This window comes from Physella acuta, unplaced genomic scaffold (assembly GCF_028476545.2).
Source record: "Physella acuta isolate Inbredline_101_S28 unplaced genomic scaffold, ASM2847654v3 ptg000008l, whole genome shotgun sequence".
Taxonomy (NCBI): Eukaryota; Metazoa; Mollusca; class Gastropoda; family Physidae; genus Physella; species Physella acuta.
Window position 1 is genome coordinate 862,055 of NW_026731528.1, and position 25,499 is coordinate 887,553.

Genomic DNA, 25,499 nt, shown 5'->3' on the forward strand with positions numbered 1-25,499 from the left:
TCACCCATTGTGGTAGGTCACCTAATGGGGTAGGTCACCCAATGGGGTAGGTCACCCAATGGGGTAGGTCACCCAATATGGTAGGTCACCCAATATGGTAGGTCACCCAATATGGTAGGTCACCCAATATGGTAGGTCACCCAATATGGTAGGTCACCCAATATGGTAGGTCACCCAATATGGTAGGTCACCCAATATGGTAGGTCACCCAATATGGTAGGCCACCCAATATGGTAGGCCACCCAATATGGTAGGTCACCCAATATGGTAGGTCAACCAATATGGTAGGTCACCCAATATGGTAGGTCACCCAATGGGGTAGGTCACCCAATGGGGTAGGTCACCCAATGGGGTAGGTCACCAATGGGGTAGGTCACCCAATGGGGTAGGTCACCCAATGGGGTAGGTCACCCAATGGGGTAGGGGGGGGGGGAATCCGGTCTTATTTACTATCGATGACGTGTCTATTTAGGTTAGTATTAATTTGTTTCATTTTAAGGTAGTCCATTTTTCTGTACTCTAAAGCCTTTTTCTTTGTTTTTCTTTTATTTTTTTTTATTTTTATTTTTTTTTTGTGTGTAAGGTATCGCACTTTAGATCCTACTGTCTACTACTGTCAAAAGTTGCATCATGAAATAACCTGCAGAATTCGACAAGAGTTAATGTATTACTTGCTTACTACAAAAACCACCTATCAACATCACCAATCACCACACTCTTCATATCGAACAAACCTCCAAATATAGTCGACCATTAGATAAAAGGACTATTTAATTTTAACATGATAGTCATTTTTTATGTCAGATCATTTGAAACAAGTCATTTTATAGTAGCCCTACCAATCTGTCGTACTTGATGTTATATTGAGTCACGATATTTAATGGATAATGACGTGTCACGTGGTATTGCAGTCTAGTGTCAACCTGATGTCCCATGGCAGTGTCAGACTACCACTTGACAGCGGCATGACACATATTACACTTTCCACTGACGCACCAACACAACTCTAAGACCCGTATCCTGCTTCTATTTTTAGCTACAGTTCCTACTAGCGGTTGAATGCGTCGATTCCTATTGGCTGATGACGGAGTACTGCGGTCGAGGTGACCTCTTCAGCATGTTACGTCAGTTGGACAGTGCTTTGATTATGACCAGGTAACGTCAGTATATGGTTGAATCTTGCACAGGTAATGTCCTTCAACCTTTAAACACCTATCGTTTGTTGAGCCTAATACAACAGGTGGAATTCTAGATGTATCATGTGGCTCCCAAGAGCGCCCACAACGCACCTGAGCCAGAGGCGTAGCGACCCTTCCCGGCGCCCGGGGACAAACTTTCGATTAGCTACCCCCCCCCTCAAACTTTCGATTTGCACACCCCCCCCCCCCCCCCCCACCTCAGACTTTCGAGTTGCACACCCCTTTCAATTTGTTTTTCCAACCCATTTTGGCGCCCTTAAGGTCGGCGCCCGGGGACATATGTCCCCCGACACCCCCCCCCCCCCTCGCTACACCTCTGACCTGAGCGGGCGCCGAGGGGATTTTACCTCCAAATAGTTGAGTGATTAACATATACTCAAAACTTTCATACAACACACTGTGAGGCTACTGTGGGGTAGGGTAGAACAAGTTAGGCAAAACTGGAGGGGAGTGACACCAATTGCCAATTGCACTATTTATTATATATCAAGAAAAAGTTGTTTGCTCTCTAGTATTAAAGATGTTTTTATCGGTGCCAACACCCTTGAACTGCTATATTCACATTTTTTCCTTCTAAAAAAATAAACAAGGAGTGATCTCCCCTAAAATTTCTCGAATATTCTTATACGAGCCGACCCGCGGCATATCATACGCCGCTATTTAGTTGTTTTATTTTCTACTTTTCAGTAATTCATAATTTGTGAATTCGACAGTACCAGTGCTGCCACTGAAAATATTTGCTTTAAAACACTTACAGCTTGTTTTTTAGCGTCTCCCAGAAGAGAATTATATATATAGATAGATAGATAACACTACGGGAGATGACAACTTGGGGTATAGACATTATTTTAAATCCATTTTTAATTACTTAAACATTTTAAAATAGAATAGAATCTCGTAGAAAAAAGAATTGCGCACCAAGTGTATAATTTGTGTATAATAGTTCGGAATATTATTAGTACTTTATAAATTTACATGCGTTTTTGAAAAATCGGAAATAGCGTAAATTACTACTTCCGTTTAACGGAAATTACTCTAAATTTGATAGGTCAGAGAATTAGATCTTTTACTTACATGTGAAATTTATTTATTTATCTGAAATAGTACTCAAGTTATAGGCTTTTGAAAAATTGAAAGTAGAATAAGTTCCACTTCAGGTTATCGGAAATCGCTGAAAAGTTGATGCAGAACTACAAATTTGATATATGAAATTTCATCAACCTAGCTGTACGGTTCTCAAGTTATCGTGTTCACAGACACATACACACACACAGACATACGGACAAGATTGCAAAGCTATGTTTTTCCGACTCAGGGAGGTGTAAAACCTAGAGATATTTTTTTTTTGCACGATTACAATACTTTCTCGTAGAGAAAGTAAAATTAAGAGTAAGCTTAATTGCAGAGTAATTATCTCGATTTAAAATGAACTTATTTGTACTAATACATTTTTTTAATTAATGCTGGTTTTTTTATTGGCTAAATAATAATTTTAAAATAAATTAAATTTTAAAATTTACATAAACATTTTTTTAAAGCAACACCATTTTATATTTAAAAAAAGATACAATCAATTATTTTTGTTTGATAATTGTTGAATTTATTAATAACGTTTGACTATTTTTTTAAATCATAGTCATGGTTTGTATCCCTTGGTTTTAATACTGTAAGGGTAAGAATTAAGAAGGAACGAACAAAATCTAGATTTTTAAACGATACAATTCCTCTTCATTGATATATAATTTAATAAATTATTTTATAATCGGATGTATGTATGTTTATATATATATATATATATATATATATATATATATATATATATATATATATATATATATATATATATATATATATATATATATATATAAATTATTTTAACTTAATTTATTTAATGTATCTGTTTCAGACATTACATGCTAGATGTAGTGAATGGACTGGAATGTTTACATAACAAGTACATCGCCCATTCTGACATCAAGATGAAGAACATCCTCATTACAGATAACAACATCGCTAAAATAGCCGGTAGATATATGTATTACTTGTATGTGGCTCAGTGTTTCTTTCAGACTTTTTTTCGCTGGGCGAGGGGGGGGGGGGCACTTGTTATTTTCGGAGGTGGGGAAGGACTAAATTTTTTCAGAGGTTATTTTCAGAGGTGGGGGAACTACATTTTCCTGGGGGGGGGGGGGGGGGTCTTGTTATGTTCAGACGTGAGGGACTAAATTTTACGGGGGGGGGGGGGGTGAACACTGGTACTAGTATATAATTTCTATGTTAATTCTATTTTGTTGGGGGGAGGGGGCGTTAGAAGAGATGCCTGAAATAAACTCTGGTGTAACTCAAAAGGTGGTTCTCTGACGGGGGGGGGGGTGAGCATAGGACCAGTTACCTTGAGAGATGAGGGGGGGGGTTGAAAAGGTGGAGACTTGAAAAACAAAATTCCCTTTATTTTCAGATTTTGGTTTCGCCAAAAGGTATTCGTCTGATGAGGATGTCGAGAAAATAAGTCGAGGCACGAGAGACTACTGGGCCCCGGAGATGCGAGTTGTCCGCCCCTGCTTTAACCCCTTCAAGACCGACATCTACGCGCTTGGTAACAATTTTACATTAATTCTTTGGTGGTCTGTTCTTTGTAATAATTTATAACCCATTCCATCCAGAATCTATTCTTTCGGCAAGAGATTTAGCTAGAGTCCTATGAGATTAAACATTTTATAAATATTTAATGATGGTAACAACAGTAGGTATTGAGGCCTTTTTACATTGGCCGTTATTTTTTTTAAAATACCATTTAATAGAATAGCACTCAAATAGCACTTGTGGAATAAAGAAATATAATTATAATACAAAACGGAACAGAATTAGGATAGAATAGATGACTGAGAAATGCTGCTATGCGACAGGAACTCACGAAATAGTTTTTGTTTGTGAGAATGTCATAAGTTTGAAATTTCCTAAAGGTGTGACATTTGTGGGGGCGTGCATCAAGCGGCCCGTCAAACGAAAATGTGACGACATCAAGGACATTGTCAGAAAGTTTGAAGGTGAGTACTGGACCACTCACCTGCACTGTGCACATGGAAGCTGAATTAGTACGAAAAATAGAACAAAAATTCTAACCGTTTGTTTTTAGATCCTGGTCAAGCTTCCCTCTTTCATGGGCTGTTGAGGAGTGATCCAAAGAAGAGACTTGACTTCCACATGATCAAGGCCAATTTCTGGCTAACTGGTATTTTAATTATTCCAAATGTTCTGTTAGCTAAATGTAAGTAAATGTAATATAGACTAAAGAGGACTTTGAATAAAATTTCGGAAAGAAAAGAATTTATTTTTGATAACTAAGACGAACTTCATTCTGAGTTGTTTTTTATTTGAGAGAGAACTTAAACTCTTGTAACTAATTCATCAATGCGCACCTTCATTATTTTTACCAGCAATATTTCCTAGTGGCATGCTAACGAGTAGGCTAGACCAGACCAGTGAATTATAGTTCAACTTAAAATTTTACAAATATTTTTTCAGAGCATTTGTCAACGTCCCCGGATTGAAGAGACAGAACTTACTGCAAGCAATGGCCAAACGGGATTCTAGATTGTAGGAGCTAATACTTTCATAAGGGCCAACCTTCCCCGGTAAAGTGGGCCCCATACTCCCCCGGTAAAGTGGGCCCCATACTCCCCCGGTAAAGTGGGCCCCATACTCCCCCGGTAAAGTGGCCCCCACATTCCCCGGTAAAGTGGCCCCCCCACACTCCCCGGTAAAGTGGTCCAAATTTGATCCTTTACTCGATGGCCAAATCCTCCACCACTAAGATAGGCCATCCTTATGAACAAACGTAAACTTTTTCTGTAGGATGGGCCACCTCTTGATGTCATCAATGAAAAAGAAAAAATAGAAAATCCTGGGTTCGCATACATCACAACTAAATATGGATGTGTGGTAACACTCAGATGTGTGATGAATTAGCAGCTCAGTTAAGTGATGAAGTATTTTTAACACAATTGCCATTCTTCATGAGTTGTTTTAAAAGATGTACTATTTTTAACGTATCAGATAAATCAAAGGATGGTGTTGTAGATATGATTGTCTGGTATTTTAGCAATGATTTATTTTATGTACCATTTTTGTACACATTAAAGTTTAAAAGTAGCAATCTCTTTATTTTAACAAGGGTGAAACGAGCGTCCATACTGTCCATCTTGACGTCTGTCTTTCACGTTTTACTTTCACATATTCCCATACACATTTAGTTTTTATTCATTTTTTTTTAAACATGTTTTTCTACCAAGATTTTATTTTTATTGAAATCCTTGAGATTAGTTTTTAAACATTCGAATTTTATCTTATCAAGCATGTATGTGAATGTTGTATGTCCCAAGCCTAATGAAATAGTGTTTATTTATATGCTGGACATATGGGGTGTTTATCCTAGAATTTTGACAGTGCGTCAAATACTGTACGAATGCCTGGGCATAAAATAAACCGAACTATATAAAAATGTGAATCTGGTTTTGCTTTTGTTTTTTCAAGTGTCTAAATGATGACCAGAGGAGTAGCTTACCCTGTTTGTTTTACGGTACAGGTAATGTACTTGGTACATGTGGTGGTACGGCTAATCTATCTTGCACACTGTACACAAGTCTACTGCTGGACTTGGACAGCAAAGATCGAATGAGCGAACTTACGACCATCTAAACTACTCAACTGTGTACAAACTGACCTCACACACACACACACACACACACACACACACACAGGGAATGTGTGATTGTGCGCTTGGGGGGGGGGGGGGGACAATGCAAGGTTATAAAATATTTATTTCTTCAATGTATCATCCGTAGAGGAGGGGGAGAAGTAGAGTAAGGGTAAAAACGTGATGTTATATATGGACATAAATTTTTTTTAACTGAATTCTGAGAAAATAAAAATCCCATTAGCACAAAATCCCGTTAACTGACCACCTCTCCTCGCCACACCAACCCCCTTATTTATACTTTTTAACATTGATTACTTTAACCACATCTATTCCAGTTCATATGTCGAATGATTTATAAATCAGTCATTCTATTGGCTTTCGATATAATCACACAGATATACATAACATGTGTAACCAAACTTTCAACACGCGTCAACACACTTGCACACTCTTGCACACTTACACTCAACACAAACACTAGCACAATACATGGTCGTATACGTAGCCCTACCAAACCCATAATGAAATAAAAATCATTCAGGAACAAAAGACGCATCAAAATACAATTTCTAAGAAATTAAAGGCCATGGTACAACATTTAATTACAGTTAAATTCAGTTTATTTTGTAACAGATTTCTCTTTATTAAAATGCTGCATATACTAGACATTTTCATGATACACGCAATATACTTTAAACTTCTGGGTTTTTCAATTGTTTAGGTCCGTTGTCTGTTAAACAGTTGAAACACTGGCCAAATTTCTTGTTTGGCCTAGATCTTCATAGGTATGAAATCTGATTCTATGAAAGGCCCTACCTCGTTCCGGTATTACAAGCGGTATCGGCCCATAGTACCCTCACAGTTCCGGGTATTCGGATACGATATAAAGCAGCGTCAGTAACGTAAGGACTTATATCAGGACCGCAAGGACATTTTCAGGATCGTAAAATATATGTTCAAATCGTAAGGACATTTGCCAGGACCATAAAGACATTTTATCAAAATCGTAAGGACATTTCCAAGACAGTGGGGATAATTGAAGTCAAAGAAACCAATACAGATTAAAATTAAACATATTCACTTACTAAGTAAGTTCCTTTGACACTTTATTTTTAGTTTAAACATATTAGTAGCTTTAAAAACGAATCGTATTTCACATTTTTATGATTAATTTTAGCAATTTCATAATCATGTTGCTGAATTATAAAATGGCAATGACTTCGAGATCGTTCACATATTATCTATATATATAATTCTCTTCTGGGAGACGCTAGAAAACAAGCTGTAAGCGCGCTCCCTACCACCCCCACCCCTACATGGTCTGGTGAGCTGTGGTTCACGTTAAATGTTTACAATCGTAGAGCCGGATTTAGTGACGGTTCCTAGGGGCAGATAATTTAGTTTAAAACGATTTTAAACTTAGGGGAGGTAACTAAGAGGAGGCTGCTTTCACGGGGGGGGGTGTAGTGTAGAATTGGGGGAAAGGAGGGTGGGGGTAGTATCGTCCTTAACGACCTACTGATAGTGTTTTAAAGCAAATATTTTCAGTGGCAGCATTGGTGCTGTCAAATTCACAAATTATGAATTACTGAAAAGTAGAAAATAAAACAACTAAATAGCGGCGTATGATATGCCGCGTCGGCTCGTATAACATAGTTTTAGTTTAGAGTTTTGTTCACAGCCCCCACCCCCAAATACATTAAAATACGTAAGTATATACCATTTCTACTTCCACCCACCCCCTACCACAAATAAAGACACAGTTTTGTAGGCTATACTACAAACTTACCGTGGTAACGGAAACAAGTGAACTCTACTTCACTTGCCCTATGAACCATCAGGTTCGAAAGGGAAGTACTCGCTTACGAGATTTTTTTTTTGCAATTGATTCTGGAAATCACACTGTATAGAGGACATAGATCGTTGCATCTTTATTAAATTATTAGGAGGGTATATGAAGCCTAACATAGTATTGAAAGAAGAAATGAAATCAATAGCTGCGTTTATTTCGAGAAAATAAGAGTAAAGCAAATCAAAATGTTACGGTAAATTACTGATGTTACACTAAATATTAACAAGATGATAAACCACCGCCCCACCCCCCTTTCCTTTTTTTCCTCTAATATTACATGAAAAGGATAGTTTAAGCTGCAAATTTTTCACATTTTCTGTCCTATAAAATTAACCGCCGCTTGTGTAATTTCAGATCACCATGACAACAAGACAAGGGCGCATAATTTGTGGGTTGTTGGCCCTGATCTCACTTTTACAACACAGCACTGCGAAAATGGGTGAGAAATATCATGGTTAATACATAGATGTTGTGGTGTGTTAGCGATGATTGTGTGGGGGGAGACACTAAAAAAAACAGAACATTTTTTATTGAATTTTTCGCGGAATGACTAAATTAAAAAATTACGTGCATCTCGCGTAAAGACATGGAAATATAGATCATAATTTACACATTTTTACAAGCTTTTATTTAACTCACTTCCTCGTCAGTCGTCAGTCTGTCTGTCTGTCTAGGTCGAAACGCCCGTGTGAAATTGCAGGCACTTCTAACTGACAGATACGGTTCGTAGTTGGTACTTGGGTCAAGACATGAAGACAATGCATCGTGACAATCCCAGGGGTGGGGGGGGGGGGGGGGGGTCTACGTCAAAAGCGCGTCATCACGTTCAATAGGTGCGCGATGGTTTTTAGTCGGGTCAGCACTCTAGTTCTTTACCACTAGACTACGCCATCCCATAATACTTTACTGAAACTTTAGCTATAAACTTGACAATGGTTTTTAGTCATGTAACTCTATTGTAAATAAAACATGTAAAGTACTGGAAAAAAATTCATAAAAAAACGTTTAAATAACTATAAAGAAAAGCGTGTGTCTCTTCTCAAATATTAGTAAAGGTATCCATTAAGTACTTAAGTGACCCACGCTTTTCTCTATAGTTATTTATAAATCTATAATTTATTTTCTACTTTTTAGTGCATTATTACATAAAAGTTTGATATTAAAACGTTTTTTTTTATGATTTTTTTAAAATGTAGTATGATAAATTTATTTTATTTTTACTAATGCTGGCCTAAAGTAGTAGCAAAATTACTCGTACAGATTTGGTTATGACACACTCCATGTCATTGATAATCTTATTTGCGCTGTTTGGTGTTAATTTTTGCTTACAAAACTTTTTTTTTTCAATTTTGTTATTATAAATTGAATAATTGTACTGTGGTACCGAGAAATTGTTATTCATGTATGATTTGACTGTTTGAGAAGGGCGTTCGCCTGAGTTTTCAGGCAGGCAGCCATTTTGTTTTCGTGACGTAATACCCGGACTTGAACAGTATGGCTTGGGTGTGGGCGTCAGTCAGTGTAGACTCTATCAGTGGCGTAGGCAAGGGGGGGGGGGGGGGGGTTAGTGGGGTTATAACCCCTCCCATGGACTCACACCCTATATATGTATATATATATATATATATATATATATATATATACCCCTACACTATATATATATATATATATATATATATATATATATATATATATATATATATATATATATATATATATATATATATATATATATATATGATTTTATACATATGGAAAACTATTTGAACCCCTCCCATGACCGATTCCTGGCTACGCCACTGGACTCTATAGCTCGTGCGTCAGTGTAGACTCCATAGCTTGTGAGTCAGTCAATGTGGACTCTCGCTCATCAATCAATTTGACCTAATTTCTTAAGAAATGTAAATTTACAAAACTTAGCCATAGTTTGGCCGTAGAAACGGCCCACTGAAGCACATTCAGCTAACACTTTAGCCATAAAAAGGGCACAGTTTAGCAAACATAACTAAATATTTGGGCAAAGAAAGGGCACAGTGTATCACATACAGCTACCACTAGGCTTATTAAAAAACCACAGTGATACAGCAAATCTTCAACACTTCCGTCAGAGGGCGCTAAAAATTCGACCTCTCTGTGTGTGATTTATTCTCTTACATAAATGTACCCGTCGCCACAATTTTTGTGTGCATGTAACCTGCAACAAATCAAACAAAAGCTAGCATATCCTGGACTTTCGTTTTCTCGATAGAAAACTTCCCCGGCTTAGTTGCATTACTGAGTCAATATCTAGGGAAGGATTTAGTGCAATGAGGGGTGAGGGGGTGTATCCGGGATCTAAATGTAAAGGGGAGGGGGGTGGCTTCTTCCTGAATTTTGTTGTCGTGTTGTTTACGGATGTTTTCGTGACATGGAGAGTACGTGATTTTGGGAGATACGGGAAACCCCGTGGATAAAAATAGATACAAATTTCCAGGATTTTTTCTTTTGTTTTTATATTAATGCCTAGGCCGGTATGACATTGTATACTTACAACATGGATAACACCACCACTGACCCCTATAACATGACATCCCCACTGCCCCCCCCCCCCCATAACATGACCCCTCTACACTCGCACACGTCGCCCTGTCCCCTACACCACGACTTTCTTCCTGTTTTCAAGTACTCCACCCTCCTCTATATGGTCAAGTATTCTCAGATTCTCAGTGTTTCTTCTAGACTTTTTTCTCTTCAATCCCCAATATAACCCCATACTTCCTATAACACAACCCCTACCCAGCTACAACACGACCCCTGTTCTCAACATTATTCTATCATCATGATCCCCTAACAAACTACAAGACTACTTTGCCCTCCACTCACGATAACTGTGTTTACCTTACAGTGTGCGAGCCACTGGATGATGGTCCCTACCTCGGTACATTGCCCACACTGCAGATGTCTGTGGATGAGGCCACACAGGAAGGTAATGTTTGATGTTGTTTTCTCTTCGTATGGGGTTCAAATGGGATGAAAAGTTTCGAATAGCGGGTAGATAATAATGTTGGTGCTAAATGGATTACGTAATTTTTATAGTCAGGTACATAATATAGCAGTGATGTGGGGTATGTTTAGAGTGGGGGGGAGGGGTTGATCTTATCTCAGAATTAGGTAAGCAATGGAGAGTCGCACTGTAGACCCACTATATCGACGTTCCGCATGTTTTCAAGTACTCCACCCTCCTCTATATGGTCAAGTATTCTCAGATTCTCAGTGTTTCTTCTAGACTTTTTTCTCCTGGGGGGGGGGGGGGCTAAAATTTCCGGGGGGGGGGGGGCGGTAGACTTTTTTCGGGGCGAGCCCACACCCCCCCCCCCCCTTTAAAAATATACCTGGAAGAAACTCTGAGTATTCCCCTTCCCTATATTGTCAATTATTTCCACTCCCTATGTAGTCAAGTATCCCCCCCCCCATATATTCTCAAGTGATCCTCCCTCCGTATTTAGTAAAAATTCCCCCTCCCTAAATAGCCTAGTATTCCCCGCCATTTATTCTAAAGTAGTCCTCCTTCCCTATTTAGTCAAATATTCTCCCCTCCCTCCCCCAGCTCTGCAGAACGCGTCCAACAACTACCTTACGGAGCTAAGAATAGCAGGCAACTACAGCCTCGGTGACTTCAACCTCAGCGTCAGCTACCCTGTCCTTGATCCCATGGATTATTTCGTCCCCACGACTGTAGCTGGGGTCAACTACTTCCGGCTCACCAAGGCCATCGACCGTGACGTGAGTATCTGGCTCAGATCAATTCATGTTTAGGGTTAAAAAAAAAATTTCGGTCATTAATTTGACTATTTAATGTTTGTTTTGCTCATTATTCTCATGAAAGATTAGTTTTCGTTTAGTTTCATTCAACAAAGAAGTTTCAGTGTTGTTCTCATCAGTGGCTTAGGCAGGGGGGGTTAGGGGGGGGTCATAACCCCCCCCCCCCTATAGACCCCTCGGTATATAAAAAAAGTATGAGGGGGGTGCAAATCGAAAGTTTGAGGGGAGGGGTGCAAATCAAAAGTTTGGGGGGGGGGGGTGCAAATCGAAAGTTTGTCCCCGGGTAAAAATTGGAAACCCCCCCCCCCCCTTGAGACGATCCTGGCTACGCCACTGGTTCTCATTTCAAGTGCAGTAGAACAATTAAAAAGTTCAATTAAAATGTTTATTAAATGTTCATTATTGATACACTACAAATGTTATAGGCTGTTATAAAATGTGATTTGCTGTAATGTAAATGTTATATTCGACCCCAGGGTCTGACCGAGTCAGCTGTTGATGACCTTGACATGATACCGTTTGTCCTGACCTGTACACCCAGCAACTCTAGCCTGGCTCCCATCGTAAGAATTTTTTTTATTGCAGCTGTCGTTATGTGTATCATCACTGATGTTGTATTTTTTTTATTGCCGCTGTCGTTATGTGTATCATCACTGATGTTGTTGGGGATGGTGATATGAGGGTTAACCTACCCCTCCCCCAAAATCTTGACTTAAACATTCCTCAATCATTTTAACCCTAACACTAACCTCCTTTATCCCAAAAACCCTGACTCTAAACTCACCCCCCCCCCCCCCCCGAAATCCCCCTAACACCTCAGTATTAATCGTCACCTAATGACCTAACCCTTTAGATCCTGCCACTTACCACTCTAGAACAAACTTCCGTAACTCGAGAAACTCGATATGCTAAACTGACTCCCTTGCTACTTGTACAGCTAAGTCATCGCTTCTACCGTTAGCCTTGTCTTTTAACACCATCTGATCTAACGATATACAACTTTGGGTTATATTAGGTTTACGATGCTAAAATATACATCAATGACGTCAATGACAACACCCCAGTGTTTCTCAACCAAGCAAGTCAAATTTCCATAAGGGAGGTAAGTTTGTAGTTTTAAAATATGAGTTGCTTCTCTTTGATTAACTTCCTATTTAAATGTAAAGAAAATATAAGCATGACTGATCTATTATTGTTGATTGTAAAACATTCAAATCAACTGTTGTAATACTAGGCCACTCCTGTGGGCAGTACCGTGATGACCGTGACCGCTGTTGACAAAGACGCCAACGTGGCGGGAAACTTGACCTACAGTCTGGTGAGAGAAAATAAAATTATTATTGGCACTGAACTAGTAATTTAAAGATAAATGCATGAGTTAATTATTAATTTATTCATATGAAATATAGGCCTAATGATTTTTTTAAATTATGACTATAAACGTTTGAGGTTTGACAAGTAGGCTGTTTTCCATTTGAATATTTTCATAACTAAGATTAGACATACCAAAAAATTATCATCCAGGCAATTTAACCTCAAATTAAAAAATTTTTATTTTATACCAAGATATTATGGCTTGAGATTGTTTATCCTAAGATATTTTACCCTAATATATTTTGCCCTAAGATATGTTGCCCTAAAACATTTTGCCCTGAGATATTTTGCCCTGAGATATTTTGCCCTGAGATAATTTGCCCTTGAGATGTTGAATACCTACTCCCCATGGGCTGGGCTTGAGTCAGTAAGTTGACACTGAGTCTTCTCAGGACTTACTCATGTGTGAAATTAAACTTTTTGACCACCAGTATCCGCTAGCCCCACTCACTCACCCTACCATCCAGTAAGTCAACGTGAATTATTTGTATACAAACATCAATTCTAGATATATAAAGGTACCGTCTGTTGTTCCACAGGTAAACTCTGGAACTCAGTTCTCCATTGACAGTTTGACAGGTGCAATCAAAGTCTCAGAGGAGCTGGACTACGAGAGTCTGGGGACGTACAACTTTTATAACATCACAGTTCAAGTTCAGGTAGGTATTTTTTTTTAATAGAGGCTCTATACATCTGTAAACATCACTGTTCAAGTTCAGGTAGGTATTTTTTTAATTGAGGCTCTATACATCTGTAAACTTTTATAACATCACAGTTCAAGTTCAGGTAGGTATTTTTTTTTAATTGAGGCTCTATACATCTGTAAACTTTTATAACATCACAGTTCAAGTTCAGGTAGGTATTTTTTTTATATTGAGGCTCTATACATCTGTAAACTTTTATAACATCACAGTTCAAGTTCAGGTAGGTATTTTTTTTATATTGAGGCTCTATACATCTGTAAACTTTTATAACATCACAGTTCAAGTTCAGGTAGGTTATTTTGTTTTATATTGAGGCCCTATACATCTGTAAACTTTTATAACATCACTGTTCAAGTTCAGGTAGGTAATTTTTTTTTTATTGAGGCTCTATACATCTGTAAACTTTTATAACATCACTGTTCAAGTTCAGGTAGGTATATTTTTTTTTAATTGAGGCTCTATACATCTGTAAACTTTTATAACATCACTGTTCAAGTTCAGGTAGTATTTTTTTTTTTGAGGCCCTACACATTTGTAAACTTTTATAACATTACCGTTCAAGTATGTCACATTTTAAACATTCAGGCTCTATACCCATCTGTAAAATTGTATAACACACATCTTCTAAGCTGATAAAAACCACTTATTTTCTTATTTGTTCTTAACTGTAATTTTTATAGCAGATAACCTTCAACACATATCTATTACCTGTCAACATGTTATATGCCACATGGCCTGTTGAATATGATTTCAGCTTGCTTTGTTTTTCTGGAGTTTCTTTCATAGCTTTTGTCCAGCCATGAAAATCTCCTCAATAGGTTGCTGTCCCTAGCTAATTAGCTAATTCAGAATTCTCAGCATTAGCAATCATGCACTCTTCATGCCTGACCTTGCATTCCTCATTAATTTTAATTTACAATTTTTTTTTAATTTAGTAATTTAAACCAACTGACTAATTCTGAAATTACTACTTTTTACTTCACTTCCATTCACCTGTAGGATGCTGGTCCAGGTGCAACGAGATCAAACACAATGACCCTTCAAATTTACATAACAGACTCCGATGACCAAGGTCCAGCCTTCTCTTACCCCGGATGTTTCAAATATGGTGGCATTTGTGCCTGGCCTAAATTTACAACTGGTCTACAAATGAAAAAGGTGACTAGACTATTTACAAGATTTTGTAACTGAAATTTGCTTAAATTTCAGCACCTATTGTTTTGACTATTTACAAGATTTTGAAACTTAAATTTGCTTAAAATTTAGCACCTATTGTTTTGAATAAACTGAAGATTTGAAAAACAAAGAGTTAACTGGATATCATGGGGTAATGTTAAAATTGTTGTGGTAATGTGCTATGTGGGGATAAGTGGGGGTTCAAGAAATGTAATGTGATAATGTGCTTTGTGGGGATAAGGGGGGTTCAAGAAATGTAATGTGCCATGTAGGGATAAGGATGGGGGGGGGGAGTTCAAGAAATCTAATGTATTTTTATTATTTTTATTAAGAAAAAATCTGATTAAAATAATTTAAGAAATACTTTTATTATAGGAAGAATGTGGGAGGTCTGGCTATTTGTGATGATGTGTGATGATATGTAGTGAGGGAGTAGGCTAAAACAACAGCATATATTATCATCAACAATTAAAATGGTTTTGTTTGAATTTCAAACAACACCAAGGCACACAATTTACCAGGAAATATTTTTTGGCTATAACTTCTGCAACTAATATGTGTTGATTCATGACCCTGAACCAATTTTTGCATGACCTACATGAATGTGCCAATGATCTTTGATTTATGACCTTGACCCCATTCTTGTATGACCTACAGGATGTGCCACTGACCATCTACCCAGTGCCCAACCAAATCTCAAGTTCTGTGACCATCATGGCGTACGACCAAGACACGGGCATCAACAATCCTGTCCAGTTCTCTGTGGCCTCAAGTAAGCCTTGTTAATAGAGACTTTTACTTGATAAACCAATCACCATTTAGGGGTTGTCTTCTGAATTTTTTGACGATGTGTGACATGGGATAGGGGTAATGAAAGTGAGACACCATACCTTTGCATTTAAAAGGGTATTATTAAAACTGAATTTTAATTATTATTTTACATATATCAAAAATCCCTTTTTCGTAAATTCTTATGAAAATGATATTTACACAGATAAGTTAAAAATGTTTAAGAATTATACTAGTGATGAGCTATTTTTATTACCACAATCAATCTAACTTGCAAACGGTTTAATAGTTGTATTTTTTTATGCAAAGGGAAAAAACTCAGTTATTGTTTTTGGCTAATTCAGCTAGCTTTGTTATATCCCCTTACAGAATTTTAGTGGAATGCGAGGGGTTGTGACATTCTTGGGGATGGGTCTCACTTTTACTGACGATGTGGAGGGGAAGGTTAATTAAAAATCTTCAACTAAAGCTTGATTTTTTTTAATTATTGGCTAAACCTTCTGCATCTCTCTTCCCTGAACAAACGTTTTCCCAATTCATCATTTGGTGCTGCTAAATTTTTCTTACAATACTTCACCTTATACTTACTGCAGCAGTACCACCTGGTCAAGAAAACAGCTTCAACATCATAACCACACAGAGCAGCAGCAACAGTTACACAGCCTCCATTGTCCCCCTGTCTGACATGCAAGTCCAAGAGGGTTTTGAAATCTTTTTGAGGGTAAGTCACAGACTTATTAAACTGGTATTTGTATAATCCTAATCTCTATCAAAATTTGAACATCCCAACTCTGTAAGTAGTTGGTTTAGTCCCGTCACCTAGTTTAGGGACCACTATTATATGCAGCAATTTCTAAGTAATTACTAATTAGACTTCCGTCAATGATTTTAATTTTCTTTTCAGGCTGTTGAAATATCACCAGCTAAAAGAAGTGTGATGGCCATGATTTACTTCACAGTAGGTTGTTTTGGTTGGGTTGTTTTTTTTTTAGTTCTTCTTTGGGGGATAGATTTTATAGTTTTATAATAAAACAATTAAACACAATATTTGTTTCGCTATTTGCACTATTTAATTCCAAAAACACCAGCATCAGTTAAATACTGTTGACACACCACCATTTATTGAATTTCACTGTCACTAAATTGTTGATAACACCCTCAAATATAAACTTGTTCTACTTTAAACTAACAAGTGATCATGCAATGTTTAATTTCTTAGGGTGATACCCCAGCCACACCCACAACAGGACCTTCAGCTAAAGGTAAACACATTTATCTCCCTTTTTTTTTCTTGTGTACTTTTCTACACACTACTCTCTCATTGCTCCAGAACTGAATTGTTGCCAGTATTTAGTTTTAGAACATGGGTTATGACAAGTTTAAGATTAAGATGAGTTTTAGAAATGCATCATGAATAGTAATAAAGCTATAGTACTCCATAATATATGGGACACTGTGGTCCACCCAGCTCTGTTGGGTACCTAACTAAAGTTAGGGAAAGTAAAGGTGACTGGGCACAGTGCTGACCACACTATACCTTCTTATGCTGAGGTCACAGAAACTCTACTGCACTTCCCTCATGGACCGTCAGGTTTGAAAAGGAACTTTGCATACTTTATAATAAATTATATTGTCAATGTGTTATAATTAGGTTGAAATCCAAACAGATAAATACTTATTGATATTGTATTTAAAAATTGACAGTAATTAGAACACAAATGTTTTCAATGTTGTTTCCAATCTACTTTCAGCTTGTGAGCCTTTAGACCAGGGTCCTTACCTGGGTACTCTGCCAGTCTTGGAATTCTGGGTAGATGAGGCTACTGATGCAGGTATTTGAGACCAGTTTTAAATGAAGTGTTCAGGATAATGTAGCTTTGTAATATGTCTGTGATCCACCTGGAATATGTGTGGGCCACCTGAGATATGTGTGGGCCACCTGAGATATGTGTGGGCCACCTGAGATATGTGTGGGCCACCTGGGATATGTGTGGGCCACACAAATTCATAAAACAGACAACATATTAAGTTGTAGTTTTCAATAGTGAGTTCTTGGCTAATGGTAAACTGGATATACCTAAATGGCAACCTTATATTAATTTGAATTATTTCTTTAATATCACCATGTTTTTAATTAAAAAATATAATTAAAACTAAATTTAGAATTTTTTATCATTTAAAAATATAATATTGTAGTGAATATGATGATTATTATTTTTTCTTGGATCCTTACCTTTTGATGTATAATTCCAAATCCCAAATCAACAAAACTATTCTGGGTACCAAGTACCAACAGCTGTGTATACTTTCACCTACAGATATCAAGAGTTCTGCTGCGACTGGCTCCAAGAAATATTACTCCCAGCTCAGGGTTTCAGGGAATTATGGCGCCGGGGACTTTAACTTGAGCATAGGCTACAACTTCGCTGACCCGTCCCAGTACTTCACATTTGTGACTGAGGGTAGGGTCAACTATATACGTTTAACCAGGGGTCTGGACAGAGATGTAAGTAAAAGACAATATTTATGTCAACATTTTCTAAGGGAAACAACTTTTGTTAATTAGTGGTTCAGTTAATAATTTTTGTTAATTTATTAATTAACCATTTTGTCATTTTATGAAACAAAAAAATTCAACTTTAAATAAAATGTAGTGGTTGGAATTGTTAGATCGGTTTAACTCATGGTTGCTGAACCAAAAAGTCCCGAGTTCTAACCCAGGACAGAAGATACTCCATAGCTGGGGACAGCACCTCTTCTAGGAAAGACAACTCCGAAATCAAACAACTGCTGCCTTGTAGTTTGTTCTTGGACAAAGGCTATGAAAGCAAATCGACAAAGAAAAGCAGGCTGAAATCTGAGTCAACTGCCTATATGGCACATAACAAGTTGACACAAAATACTTAATTGTGTTCGAGGGAATCCCTTCCCTACCAATACTTGAATTAAGAACAAAGAAATTAAATGTAAAAAAATATATCCTGGGATTGTGTTTGATTGTTATGAATTTGATGTGTACACTGAATATCACCAGGGTATGACATCTTCCATAGAGGATGATATGAGTTACATCCCCTTCACTCTAACCTGCACACCCAGAAATCAAAGTCTAACCACAATGGTAAGTCACATGTGAAATCACTCTGTTGACTGGTAGTGGGAGTAACACATTTCTAAGTCATATGACTGACTTGTTCAACTTGTTGTATAGTTACAGAATTAGTTCTAGAATTTTGTCAAAACAAATTTGATGCCAGTTTTTCTATTTTCTCTGTCTCCTTGATGTAATTTAATTGCAATAATTGGTGTTTTGTGTTAATACATTTTTAATATTTTGCACCAAACAGGTTTACGATGCCAGAATTTACATAAATGATGTTAACGATAATGACCCAGTTTTTGTTGATGGAAATAAAACAAGAGAGATAAAAATAGCAGAGGTCAGAGTTTATCTTTTGGGTTTTATATTATTGAAAAAAAATTTAATACTCGGTAATGAAAGCTTGTATAACTTTCTGTACGGCCAATATTTTAAATTGTAAACATGAAGTACAATGTGCTTAAAAAAAATGTTCATTGTGTAAATTAAATTCCTGAATTAAGACAGGCACTAGTTGATAAATAACTCTACAATTATTTTGTTATTACACATTGTAGCAGTATAAAATTATTTACTTAACTCCACCAAACTTGTTTTTTTTACTAATCTGCAGACAACAGCTATTGGATCAGTCCTGTTTTCTGTAACTGCTGAGGACAAGGACTCTAATCTTGTTGGAAACTTGACCTTTACCTTCGTGAGTCTTCAAGGAGTGTTTTTTTATTATTTATTTTTTTTTGAGAATCCAATTTTTGAAAAATTACTTGCTTGAAGAATACTGGCAAGCAAATTTTGATTCAGAGCCTCATTTTTAAATATATTTTTTTAGGTATAAAGACAAGACATTTAGTTTTAATTTTGTGAAAAATTAAATCTTTAACTTTATGAAAATAAAATCTCTAATTTTGTGAATATGTTAAATCTTAAATTTTGTGAATATGTTAAATCTTCAATTTTGTGAAAATGTTTTAACATTTGATTAGAGCTTATGTTAAATCTTTAATTTTGTGAAAATGTTTTAATATTTAATTAGAGCTTATGTTAAATCTTTACTTTTGTGAAAATGTTTTAACATTTGATTAGAGCTTATGTTAAATCTTTAATTTTGTGAAAATGTTTTAATATTTAATTAGAGCTTATGTTGAATCTTTAATTTTGTGAAAATGTTTTATCATTAATTAGAGCTTATATTAAATCTTTAATTTTGTGAAAATGTTTTAACATTTAATTAGAGCTTATGTTAAATCTTTAATTTTGTGAAAATGTTTTAACATTTAATTAGAGCTTATGTTAAATCTTTAATTTTGTGAAAATGTTTTAACATTTAATTTTTAGCTGATGTTAAATCTTTAATTTTGTGAAAATGTTTTAACATTTAATTTTTAGCTGATATTAAATCTTTAATTTTGTGAAAATGTTTTAACATTTAATTTTTAGCTGATGTTAAATCTTTAATTTTGTGAAAATGTTTTAACATTTAATTAGAGCTTATGTTAAATCTTTAATTTTGTGAAAATGTTTTAACATTTAATTAGAGCTGATGTTAAATCTTTAATTTTGTGAAAATGTTTTTAACATTTAATTAGAGATTATATTAAATCTTTAATTTTGTGAAAATGTTTTAACATTTAATTTTAAGCTGGTATTAAATCTTTAATTTTGTGAAAATGTTTTAACATTTAATTAGAGCTGCTATTAAATCTTTAATTTTGTGAATCTGTGAAATCTCCAACAGCTCAACACCACTGACAAGTTTTCCATTGACCCACTTACAGGCAGCGTGACCTTGACCTCAGAACTAGACTACGAGCTTCTAGGTGGCAACAAGTTTTACGATCTCACAATCATTGTGGAGGTACATTAGTCTAACCTTCACAAACTCACCTAGACAGACTGTCTTTAATAAAGGAATTTTCCAATTAACATATAAAGCTTACATGTTCTTAAATAATTGTTTTAATTTTTAAAATTCAGTGGAGATATATTTTTACAATTAGGCCTATATTACAGTAGTCATAGTATTAAATTTTATGACATATTATATTCTTAATTATTCCTCTAGCAAACTTTTCTTCTGAAAAAAAACGTTTAGTTCATAGCAGTAGCAAGCAATAAAGAAATATGAATATGCTAAATGTACCATCAAAACTAAAGATTTGTATCTCACCAATAGGATGCTGGGCCAGTGGTCAAAAGATCAGCTAGCACTGTATCTCGTGTCTATGTCATGGATTCAGATGACCAAGATCCAGTGTTTACGTACGCTGGCTGCCATCAAAACAATGGAGCTTGTGCATGGCCAAAATATACAACTGGATTACAAATTAGAAAGGTAAAAAACTATTGCCTCAGGTGAAGAGCAGTGGAAGTAGGTGACTTGACTTAATCCTCTTTATTCCATAACCTTTCATTTTGTCCAGTCCCCATCTGTTAATTTTGGAGTCTCCCAAAATATCCCTTCTGTCTTCAGTTAGTGGAACTAGATGTAACTAAAATAGCAATATGAGATATTAAGTATTATTTTAACAACGTATGTAGAAAAAGCCAGTTGTTAGTTTAGAATGTTATTTGAATAATGTTTTCTAAATTTTAAAACATTTTAATAAAATAACTTTAAGAACAAAGAAGAAGAAGAAAGAATAAAATCAAATCAAACACTGCGGACCAAATTATTTCCTTATCCCCAAATATCATGAGTATTCATTTAAGAGAGAAAGTTAGTAGCATAGAGTTGGATGAGGGACTTTGTATCTCACATAAGGGGGGAGGGGGGGCACCAAAACAAAAAATCTAATGAGAAAATTCCGTCACTCCATTCACTCTCAGCATACTGCAAGAGTGTCACAAAAAAATAGTTCCATCACTGCTGTTAGAAAGAAAATGTAAAAATTTGAGAAAGTATGTCATAGGACACTTTAAAACTGCAGCAAAAAATAAACTAAAACTAATAACTTTGTTAATTCTTCCAGTAATCATGTTTGGTTCTTCTAAGCTGTGACATCATTTCTTGTGAATGGCATTAATGAAGTACCGAAATAAATTTTAGTCACATGACAGAATATAAAATTCAACCAGTAAACATAAGAAATATAATCAGAGTCTGACAACTTTAAAACAGTTGACATAGCAGAATCTTAGCATTAAATCACTCAAGCATAACATTGTTGGTCACCTGATTCTCCTTGTACACAGAACCAGCCCATCAAAGTCCAACCAGTTCCTAACTCAGTCAATGGGTATGTTGATATCACAGCACATGACCTTGACATTGATATTGGGAATGAAATCACTTTCTCTATAGCTTCAAGTAAGACTTTTTTAATGATCTAGTTGTAAAGTTATCATCAGATTCTTACAGTTTAATGCAGTTTTTTTCAGGCATCTCTTCTGTAAGTCTAATGTTCCTGTCCCCCCACCCAAAAAAAAAAAATTAAAATATATTTTATTTAGAAATTTTATACTTCAACCAGTATCTGTAAAGCTGGTTAAATGTTGATATTTTAATTCAAATAATTATTGTTGGAGCATGCTCAATACATATTGATGAAGTAACATATGAAGGCTAACATATGAATTTGTTTTCTGTAAATTAGAGTTCTTTCCTCAGTTATCTAAAATTTAGAAGTATATATTTCCAAGTAACGAGCACACAAAAGTGCTTTTTATTTAGTTGAAATATTTATTATTTTGAAAATGTCCTGTTTTACTCTCTTTAGTTCATGCATTTATTTTATTTATTGACAGCATTTCCTGTAGGGAAAGAAAATTATTTTAAAGTTGATACAGTCAAAGGTGTTGGTAAAACTTACACAGCTAGTGTTGTCTCCCTTGTGGATATGGTGCTTTCTGAGGGATTTCAAATTTTTCTTAAGGTAAAATAGAAAATTCGTTTAGTCATACAGGCCTACCGTTGTTGCAAGTTGCAAGTTATCTTGCAACTATAATTTGTTAAAAAAAATATAAACTTAATTATAAATTCTTTAATTAATTTTAAAAATATTTTGTAAGAAATACAAAATAGTTTTGTAACATTTTGTGTCAATGTCAACAGGCTGAAGAAATGTCCACAGCTAGAAGACAGACTATAGCAATGATTTACTTTACTGTACGTATATTTATATGTGAAAAATATTTAATTAGTTACAATCTTTGTGAGCTTGAAAACCAAATAATAATTGTTATGTCATCTCAGCTATATATCAACTAAAATGTAATAAGTTCATTAACATATTTAAGGCTTCAGTAATTATACAGCAGAATAAGTAAGCCAGTTAACAGGCTATTTAAATTTACAATTTATCAACAGACTAATCCATCAGCAGAATCTCAAGAACAGATTGCAGGTAATGTATTAATTATACAGGCTATACTATATCATTTATGCTATTTTTATACATATATAACCACCCATACCCATCTTCATAGACACATGTACACATACATACACAAAAAAATAATTATATATGTATAGGTATATATATATATATATATATATATATATATATATATATATATATATATATATATATATATATATATATATATATATATATATATATATATATATATATATATATATATATATATATAAAGGACACCTGTAGATGTGTGATCCATTGATCTATTTCCCAGAAGCTGTAATAACCAGTGAGAACTACAGTGACCTTGAAATAGCTTTAATTATTGTGGTTGCCATCCTGGCAACTCTCCTGGCCAGTTTAGTGTGTGCCATCATCATCTACACGTGTGTGAAGAAGAGGTCCAAGAAAGGAGAAACTTTTTCAACTGTCATGTAAATGTTGGTGACCTTGTCTTTCACGTTAACATGCTGACCACATTTTATACACGGCAGCAATGTTAACAAAATTTACAAGTTTATTATGAAATTATAAAGACTTTTCTGTCCAAAATGTTTTTTATTCCTCTTAAAGTTTTGGTCATTGTTGGATGAATGAACAAACAAAAATGGTTGTTAAAAATGTATTTATTTAAATTATTACTTGATCTAATTAAAATATGGAGAAAGTATATACTTCCCTGTAGATGTTTACTGAATAATGTCTAATTAGCCATCCACTAGTTGTGATGTTATGATGTGTGGATGTCTTTGTATTTAGAGTGCACAATGTTGTTTTTTTTTTTAATATTTGACAATGATTTATGATTGTAATTTTTGCATACATTTTTTTATTAAAGATTAGAATGCTTGTTACTAGTTTCATTTGGCAAGTCAGTTACTGTTTACTAGTGTCAATTTATTTTTACAAATTCAGTAGCTAATGCAGAACACACACACGCTAAAGCCACATCAGCTACACAGCCATACACCACCCACTAGCCAAAGCTACACACATCGCCCACACACACCACAAACACTCTCACACACAAGCCACAGCTACACACCAACTACATCCACACACCACTCACACATACACACCACTCACCCGCCACATCAGATACACCATCCCTACACACACCAGCTACATCAACTACACACACACATGTCAGTTTCATCACTCACACATACACACCATCCACACACACACCACTCCCATCGACCACACTTACCAGCTACACACTCCAACCACACGCGCCATCTGCATCAGCCACACAAACGTACCCCAGCCACAAAAGTTCACCCATTGTTTGTTACATAGGTCATTGTACGGTGAACTCACTATACGGTCACGTGACCTCGTGCGTCACTGGTCTTACACGGACATCAATCAAAATGGCAGCTACAGAATTACAACAGATCCAGGTATTTTACTTGGCCTCTTGGATGTCAAGGTCACAGTGGATTGTATCTGTATTGTAACACGGGTCATTTGGAGACCCATCTCAACTGTAACCTGGGTCATTTAGCGACACATCTCAACTGTAACCTGGATCATTTAGATATCCATCTCTACTGTAACATGGGTCATTTAGAGACCCATCTCTACTGTAACCTGGGTTATTACGTGACCCTTCTCAACTGTAACCTGGGTCATTTAGAGACCCATCTCAACTGTAACGTGGGTCATTTAGAGACCCACCTCAACTAACATGGGTCATTTAGAGACCAATCTAAACTCGAACATGGGTCATTGAGTGACCCATCTCTACTGTAACATGGGTCATTTAGTGACAAACATCTCTAACAAACAACATCTCTAACAAACAACATCTCTAACAAACAACATCTCTAACAAACATCTCTAACAAACAACATCCCTAACAAACAACATCCCTAACAAACAACATCTCTAACAAACAACATCTCTAACAAACAACATCTCCAACAAACAACATCTCCAACAAACAACATCTCTAACAAACATCTCTAACAAACAACATCTCCAACAAACAACATCTCTAACAAACAACATCTCTAACAAACAACATCTCTAACAAACAACATCTCCAACAAACAACATCTCCAACAAACAACATCTCTAACAAACAACATCTCTAACAAACAACATCTCTAACAAACAACATCTCTAACAAACAACATCTCTAACAAACAACATCTCTAACAAACAACATCTCTAACAAACAACATCTCTAACAAACATCTCTAACAAACAACATCTCCAACAAACAACATCTCTAACAAACAACATCTCTAACAAACAACATCTCTAACAAACAACATCTCCAACAAACAACATCTCCAACAAACAACATCTCTAACAAACAACATCTCTAACAAACATCTCTAACAAACAACATCTCCAACAAACAACATCTCTAACAAACAACATCTCTTACAAACAACATACTTAACAAACAACATCTCTAACAAACAACATCTCCAACA

The 25,499-nt window shown here is 35.8% G+C and overlaps 2 protein-coding genes across 2 annotated transcripts; both read left to right on the forward strand.

Moving 5' to 3' along the window:
* Nucleotides 1-1,041: 1,041 nt before the first annotated feature.
* LOC131928143 (uncharacterized) lies at nt 1,042-4,799 on the forward strand. The gene is made up of 6 exons (XM_059284117.1): nt 1,042-1,155; nt 3,106-3,224; nt 3,658-3,795; nt 4,163-4,246; nt 4,336-4,431; nt 4,725-4,799. Exons 1-6 carry the CDS (start codon nt 1,082-1,084, stop codon nt 4,748-4,750), a joined length of 537 nt encoding a protein of 178 aa, XP_059140100.1. The 5' UTR covers nt 1,042-1,081; the 3' UTR covers nt 4,751-4,799.
* A 1,974-nt stretch (nt 4,800-6,773) lies between these two features.
* LOC131955148 (cadherin-23) lies at nt 6,774-23,898 on the forward strand. Its single transcript, XM_059319179.1, has 25 exons — nt 6,774-6,986; nt 8,105-8,189; nt 10,635-10,715; nt 11,337-11,512; nt 12,028-12,114; nt 12,567-12,653; nt 12,786-12,869; nt 13,465-13,584; nt 14,629-14,787; nt 15,463-15,577; nt 16,188-16,315; nt 16,499-16,552; nt 16,814-16,856; nt 17,346-17,426; nt 17,913-18,100; nt 18,629-18,715; nt 18,942-19,034; nt 19,308-19,391; nt 20,430-20,549; nt 20,868-21,026; nt 21,887-22,001; nt 22,439-22,566; nt 22,746-22,799; nt 23,001-23,037; nt 23,327-23,898. Exons 2-25 carry the CDS (start codon nt 8,111-8,113, stop codon nt 23,488-23,490), a joined length of 2,523 nt encoding a protein of 840 aa, XP_059175162.1. The 5' UTR covers nt 6,774-6,986; nt 8,105-8,110; the 3' UTR covers nt 23,491-23,898.
* Nucleotides 23,899-25,499: the final 1,601 nt, after the last annotated feature.

Excerpts from the sequence above, each read along its gene's own strand:
- LOC131928143 (XM_059284117.1), top strand. The coding sequence starts at position 1,082 with ATGACGGAGTACTGCGGTCGAGGTGACCTCTTCAGCATGTTACGTCAG. Across the intron at positions 3,225-3,657 it reads CAACATCGCTAAAATAGCCG|ATTTTGGTTTCGCCAAAAGG; the intron begins GTAGATATATGT and ends CTTTATTTTCAG. Across the intron at positions 4,247-4,335 it reads CATTGTCAGAAAGTTTGAAG|ATCCTGGTCAAGCTTCCCTC; the intron begins GTGAGTACTGGA and ends GTTTGTTTTTAG.
- LOC131955148 (XM_059319179.1), top strand. The coding sequence starts at position 8,111 with ATGACAACAAGACAAGGGCGCATAATTTGTGGGTTGTTGGCCCTGATC. Across the intron at positions 17,427-17,912 it reads AGATGAGGCTACTGATGCAG|ATATCAAGAGTTCTGCTGCG; the intron begins GTATTTGAGACC and ends TTTCACCTACAG. Across the intron at positions 19,035-19,307 it reads GAGAGATAAAAATAGCAGAG|ACAACAGCTATTGGATCAGT; the intron begins GTCAGAGTTTAT and ends ACTAATCTGCAG.